At 40.7% G+C, this 7,377-nt stretch overlaps 1 protein-coding gene across 1 annotated transcript in view; it reads left to right on the top strand.

Annotated features, from left to right (window-relative positions):
• Positions 1-7,377, top strand: part of SPTLC2 (serine palmitoyltransferase long chain base subunit 2) — an 85,102-nt gene that overhangs the window by 26,480 nt on the left and 51,245 nt on the right. Inside the window, exon 6 of the mRNA XM_006157086.2 lies at positions 3,561-3,654. Coding sequence (XP_006157148.1) covers positions 3,561-3,654 — 94 coding nt within the window. The remainder of the gene's footprint in view (positions 1-3,560; positions 3,655-7,377) is intronic.

The following is a 7,377-nucleotide window of genomic DNA, read 5'->3' as shown; positions in this document are numbered from 1 at the left end:
AGCCCACCCTCTATTGTGACCATGGAGGTAAAGCATTGTAATTAATAGTAAGTAATCAGAGCAAAGGGGAGCTGTCGGTTGGGGGACTTCCTGGAAGATTTTATCATATACTCAGGATGTATAGGAGAGCTATGCAATTCTTTCATAGTAGTAAATTGGGGAGTCAGAGGGGGGTCGCTTCCCAGTGAGGCTGCCTCAATTCTCTGGAGCAAATAGCAAGCAGCCTTGCTGACATGCTAACTGACCCAAGCTTTGTTCCAAGGTCGGGGGGGTGCACAACAGTAGCCTTGCCAACGTGTTGATCCGACCGAAAGCGGAGCTCAAAGGTCTGGGGGCTCAGACAGATCCTGGGGCCTCACCGGGTCGGACTCCTCCAAAGTTGCTTTGGTTTCAGCCTTTGGGAGCTCACTCAGGTGTCCTCCTGAGTCTTTTGAGCATGCAACAACTTTTTATATTTTTATTTTTTAAGGTTTTTGCCATAGGGTGTGTGCAATCACCTGAGAGAGTCAGAGAGAGAAAAGTCATGTCCCAGGGAAATGGCCATGTCACAGTCCCTTTTCCATTCTCCTCTCAGAATTTTGAGCACACATATGCACACACCCAATGTGGGGTTTTTGGTTTTTTTTTTTGTTGTTAAGAGGTTTTTTGCCTTAGGGCATGTGCACTCGCTGGGGAGACAAGAGGGAAAGTGAGAAATCAATCCCCAGGGGATGGCTATGCCACAATCCCTTTTCCTCCACTCTCCTCCCAGGGTCTTGAGCACACATGTACATATACATGGCATGATTTTCAAACTGCAGGATCTGGGAGTTGAACTGTTGTTGGCCATGTGGGAGTCTAGCGACATAACCACTACACCATCCTCTATCCCCTCGTGATTTTCAAGCTGCCAGGTTCAAGACTCGAACTGTAGTTGGCCATGTAGGAGTGTCCAGTATATTATCCACCACACCACCTGCTGACTCCACAACTTTTATTTTTTAAAGCCGTGGTCTCCAACCTTTTTGGCTCCAGGGACCAGATTCATGAAAGACAATTTTTCCACTGAGCGGTTGTGGGTTGGTTTCTGGATAATTCAAACACATTATGTTCATTGTGCACTTTATTTCTATTATTATTACATTGCAATATATAAGAAGTTACACAACTCAACAGTATACAATGCAGTATTTGCAGCTGCTCTCTAGCACTCACATCACTGCCTCAGCTCCACTTCAGATCATCATTCAATTCCATAAGGAATGCACAGCTTCAATCCCTCACATGTGCGTGTGCAGTTCACAACAGGGTTCAGGCTCCTATGAGAACCTGATGTCTCTGCTAGGAGCTGGGGCTTAGGCAGTAAGGAGAGCAGTGAGGAGCAACTGTCAGCACAGGTGAAACTTCCCTTGCTCACCTGTAGCTCACCCCCTGCTGTGTAGTGTGTTTCCTAACAGGTGGGTGGGGGAGTGGTTGGGGACCCCTGTTTTAAAGCACCTTTGTATGGCATGTTAAAATGCTCAAGGCTTGGGGCCCGCAAGTGGTGTGGGGTGTGGCAGTTAACATGGTTGACTGCAGTTTGAGTCCCAGACCTGCTGGCTTCCTTCTCTCTCTCTCTTCCCCTCTCCAGCCCCCTGCCCCCCCTCCCCCCTGTCAAATTAAAATAAACAAGCAAATAAAGTTAAATGAAATAATTATTTTAAAAAATTAAAATTTAAAATAAAAGGATGCTCAAGGCTCAAAGGTGATGTTTTATATAACTCTCTGGTCCCAAGAATGGCCAAAGGGATATTAAAGTCACCAAGAATAACTTGGAGGTTGCCAAGGACTTGTTTAAAAGTATTTTCAAGTCCGACCGAGAACTCCGACATTTGAAAAGAGATAAGATGGGAATATTTTAAATTATGTCTTCATAAAGTAGAAAATGTTTATAATCAACAATAGCCAAATAAAAAAAAAAAGCTCAAAGCTCATCTCTTATTTTCATTATCCCTAGCTTTGGAATTACCTAGTATTCAAAAGAGCCCAGGTTCTTTTTTTTTTTATTATTATTTAGAAGCCACTGTCTAGGAACTAGATGTGTTCATTGCTACAGGTGTGTCACTCTTCTCACTCCTCAGTGGATAGAGCTGGGAAATGTATGTGTATACACTAACTCATGCATACACATCTATGTATGTGTATACAAGATTTTAAAACAGGGAGTTCATATTATCTCTGACTCTACTTTGCTTCATTTATAATTTATACATTTTTAACTAGGTATCTTTTTATCTTAAAAATCATTAAAAAATAATGTACACAGTAAGCATTTTAACTAGACACATGCTATTATAAGTTTAAGTATCCTAAGAGTATTCTTTTTTTTTTCCAATTTTATTCATTTATTCATTTATTTTCATTTGACCAGAGAAAGACAGACACATAGAAGGAAAGTGAGAAAGCAAGCTACCCGGTCCAGGACTCGAACTATGGTTAGCCATGTGGGATTGTCCAGTGCCTTAACCACCAAGCCACCTGCTGGCCCAAGAGTATTCTTTAATAAGTAGTCATTTACACGTGTATCTGAAATCTTCTCTCTTTTATTCTTGTGAGAGCATACTCTACTTTTTGCACCTACTTTTTTCATTGAATTGGACATTTGAGGCCATTTTGACAGGGAAAACTGTTGTTGTTTCCAAATTCAGATCTTAAAGGTTAAAGGGCCCCATGGGAGATGGAGAATAAGAACTGGAGAAGAAAGCTTTTACTTTTTTTGTTGCTTTCATAGAAACCCATGTTTGTGTGTTAAAGCTTGCTTTGGGGATTTTTAAGGGAAAAATGGAGGCTTACCGTCCATGTCACATGGGGGAAAGATCAGAAACTAGGGTCCTCCTTCACTCTGGATGTGGTTAGTAGCCAGACAAGAATGCACTGTTTCCGTAGGCATTACTGTCTCAGCTGCCATTTTCCACAGATAAACTATACCTCCTGCCAAAGTGCATATGGAATTCCCTCAAATCAAAGGAACCAAAACCTTTTAAAGACTACCTGGTGTATCAGAATTTAGATATAAGTAAAAAGCCTGTCACTATGTATCTGAGTATTTAAGTCAATCAGAGACTGAAGATGGTAAATTAAAAGACTAGAATTTCACATCTGTTTCTAAGGGGTCTTAGTTTAAAAAAAAAATGATCATGTATACTTTTCTTTTTCCTTCTTCTTTTTTTTTTGAAGAGGTTTTTGCTGCCAGAAAGACAGAGAGACAGAAAGCAAGAAATCACCCCCCAGGGCGGATGGCCATGCCGCAGTCCCTTCTCTTCCATTCTCTTCTTGGGATCTTGGGCATGCACGCACACGCACCCAGTGTGAGTTTAAGCCACTGGGTCCGGGACTTGAACCGCAGTTGACTATATGGGAGTTCAGTGACATAGCCATTACACTAACTGCTGGTCCCTTTTTCCTTCTTAAAGTGGATTGCTGTGCTGTTGTGCAACATTTGCTCAGTAGGATATAATTATTAATGATATAGTATTTTGTAATATGTGTAACTAAACCTTTTCCTTCTAGTTTCTTATCTTCTTGTGCTTGCAATTTTGCAGGGTTGCCTTATTCTGAGCGATGAACTGAACCATGCGTCGCTGGTTCTAGGAGCCAGACTATCAGGAGCAACCATTAGGATCTTCAAACACAACAGTGAGTGTGCAATGTAACTCCTTGCCAACCTTTATGGGGGTAGGGGAGTGGTGGTAACGTTAGTTATAGATAAATAATTCAAAATACAAATGAAGCTCAAGTAGCAACATTTAAAATATTCTTCTGGGCTAATATTTTACTCTCTTCCTCATAAGAAGGAAACCTTTTGTACAAAATGCAATACTCTCCATTTATTTGACTTTCAGGTTTTCTGTCCCTTTTCCTATTGTTCATATACATTTATTAGGTGCCTACTGTATGTCTTACAATGCTAAGGTGTTGAGATGAGTACATCAGAGTACCTGCTCTCAAGGATCTCTGGCTGGTACATAAAGGCACGTGGCAGATAAACCTGTTTGGACAGCACAGTGGACAGATGCTGCAATGCAGATGTGAACAGGTGCTGTAGGAGCACAGAGAATGGCACTAAGCCCAAACCTTTCCTCCCTAAATGGGAATGTCTCTGGGAATTACTAATCATTTATAATAAAAATGCTTATCTCCCATAGCTAAGATACACATAGGGAGAAAAGCTCACAGGACTGTATATTTACTATCATCTTTTGGCAAAATGTGTTCATACATAGACAGAAGTCTAGAATATGTATCAGAATGTTAGGTCTTCTCTGGATGGAGGGATTATGATGGATGCTAATAACTTCTTTTTTTTTTCCCCCTTGGTCTTACCTAAAATGTTTTGTAGTGAGATTAGTACGTATGGTATTTTGTTTTTGTAAATGAGATGGTATTAAACAGTCCTGTGTGACCCGCTTTTTCCTTTTTATAATGCATTGTGAATGTTGTCAGCACATGTGACTACTCATCTTTTAATACCAGCATAGCAGTCAAAGCCATGGCATAATTGATCCCTCAGTTTAGACAGTAAGGTTTCTAAATCTTCAACTGGAAATAGCAGTACACTTACATTTTGCACAGTCCGATTAGTAACTTAGGATAAAGTGCTCAATTCCCACATGGCTGACCACATTTGAGTTTTGGACTTGGCAGCTTGAAAATTACACTGGTTGCGTGTGCGTGCCCAAATTCCTGAGAGGAGAAGAGAATAGAGAAGGGATAGTGAGACATGGCCATTCCCCCTAGGGGGTGATTTTTCACTTTCCCTCTCTCTGTCTCTTTCTCTCTGGCAAAAGCCTGCACCCTATGGCAAAGACCTCAAGGGAAAAAAAAGTGTAAATTTTAAATACTTTTCCAAATTGCCCCCAAGTATCATATGAAGTTTTACTCAACAACGTAATAGTGACTATTTCTACTCATGGGCCAGCTTTGTCTACCATGAATAATTTTAAATCTTTTCAAATTTAATAAGTAAATACGTTAATTTTTATTTCTTAGATGGTAGGTATAGAGCAACTTTTTGTATGCTTACTGTATTTATATTTCTTAATAAATTGGCCATTTTCAAATTGTTTCTATTTGCTACTGGTCATAAGAGCCCTTTATACTAATTGTCCTTTCTTTTATATTGTGCTATTTTTAAATTTATTTTTCACTTTGTTTTTAGTGTCTTGCTTTGCAGACATGTTAAAACATTTACATTGTCTGGGGCTAGCAGGTGTCGTGTTGGTTAAGGGCACTGAACTCCCACATGGCTGACCACAGTTCAAGTCCCGGACTTGGTGGCTTGCTTTCTCTCTCTCTCTCTCTCTCTCTCTCTCTCACTCTCTCTCTCTCTCTCTCTCTCTGTCCCTCTCTGGTCAAATTTAAATAAAGTTAAATAAAATAATTCTTAAGAAAAAAATTTACATTGTCACACTTACTATCTTAAGACTTTTGGGTCTTATGTAATGTCTTCTTCATTCTAAGATCCCAGGGTCATTCTCTTGCATTTTCTTCTGGGAGTTGTGTGGTATGTTTTTAGTTTAAATTTACATGGAATTTGGGGAGGACATAATATAAGAGAATGAGAAAGAGAGATTGAATTTTTTAAAAGAATTATTTACTTAACTTCATTTATTATTATTATCTATTATTACTGTTATTATTTAGTTGCTACAGGGTACATATACTCACTAGAGAGAGAAAGGAAGTGAGAAAGCAAGCCTCCAAGTTCAGGGCTCAAACCATGGTCAGCCATGTGGGAGTCCAGAATCACAACCAGATATGACCAATCATTCTGGACTAGATATTTCATTTTATCTGAAAATTCGAATCGCCATTTTTGTATCCTCCTGTCTGTGCGTGAACATAGGAAACTAAAAACGTTGTACATTTTTGCTGGTCTCCTGTTGGTTGCCAGACATTGCTCTCTGCAGCAGGGCTAGAGGGTTAGGGTAGGCCCCCGCTACTCCTGTCTTGTTAGGTAGCATGAGATTGTTTGGTTACATATAGCCAAAGGGATATGCACAGTCATAACCTTTGGCTATCTCATTCTCTTTTCTATCAAAGTCTTTTTATGCTGTACTGGCAGGTGGTGTAGTGAAGGCACTGGACTCCCACATGGCTGACCACGGTTTGAATCCCGGATCTGGCGGCTTGCTTTCTTACTTTCTCTTTCTCTCTCTGGCCAAATTAAAAATTAATAATAATAACAACAAATAATATTAAATAAATAAATAATTCAAAATAAATATAATTTATTAAAGAGTTTTCCTTTTATTTATTTTTTTTTTTTTTGGAGAGATTTTTCACTGTAGGGCACGTGCGCTCGCCAGACAGACAGAGAGAGACATAGAGACAGAAAGCGAGAAATCACCCCCCAGGGGGGATGGTCACGCCGCAATCCCTTCTCCTCCATTCTCCTCTCGGGATCTTGGGCACGCACGCACACGCGCCCGGCGTGAGTTTTAAGCCACCGGGTCCGGGACACGAACCGCGGTCGACTACGTGGGAGTCCAGCGACATAGCCATTACGCTAACTGCTGGTTCCCAAGAGTAGTCCTTTTATGAAAAGAACACAATTGTGTACTTTTGTAAACCCCCTCTTCTTGTTATGAGCAATACGGAATCAGATTTTATGATAGCCTGTCTCCCAATCCTGTTAAGCACACCCTGGACTTATATTGCTTAGATTTGGGGGAGTTTTTCATTTGTTTGTTTTAAGGGCTTCATTGTAGGGCAAGTATTTTAAGTGTGACATCTGTGGTGGTGGCCACAGTGGCCTTCAGAGCATTTGTCTTTAACAGGGAAGTTACAATCTACATTAGTGGTAATGCCAGCCAAGTTGTTTCCTAGGCCTTTTAACCACTTTCAGGACCCACAGAACTGTAAGAACTGGATGTGTATATAGACAGCTGATGAAGTCAGACATGGGCAGTCTCCACTGAGTGCCAAGCTTCTTTCTTTTTAATTTGCCAGAGGGCAAAGATGCTCACTGGAGAGAGAGAAGGTAAGTGAGAAAGCAACCCCCATGGGGAATGGCCACACCATGCTCATTTCTCCTCCATTTCTCTTTCCTTTAGTGACTTTGGGTATACATGCACATAAGTTCGGTGTGTTTTTTTAAGTTACTGAGTATGGGACTCAAACTATGCAACTGGCCACCAGGGATCCAGCCATTTTAACCATCACCCCACTAGTTGGCCAATCGCCAAGCTTCTTAACACGTAGCATGCATGCCCCAGACGGGTGTATTTTTAACTCAATACCAAAACAGATCTATTTAATAAGAATTTATTAAGTATAGGGGCCAGCAGTTAACATAATAGCTATGTCACTGAACTCCCATGTAGCCGACTGCTGTTCGAGTCCCAGACCTGGTGGCTT

This window comes from Tupaia chinensis, unplaced genomic scaffold, assembly GCF_000334495.1.
Source record: "Tupaia chinensis unplaced genomic scaffold, TupChi_1.0 Scaffold000528_1, whole genome shotgun sequence".
NCBI lineage: Eukaryota > Metazoa > Chordata > Mammalia > Scandentia > Tupaiidae > Tupaia > Tupaia belangeri.
Note: the sequence above shows the minus strand (reverse complement) of the source record. Positions and strands in the feature narration are given on the sequence as shown.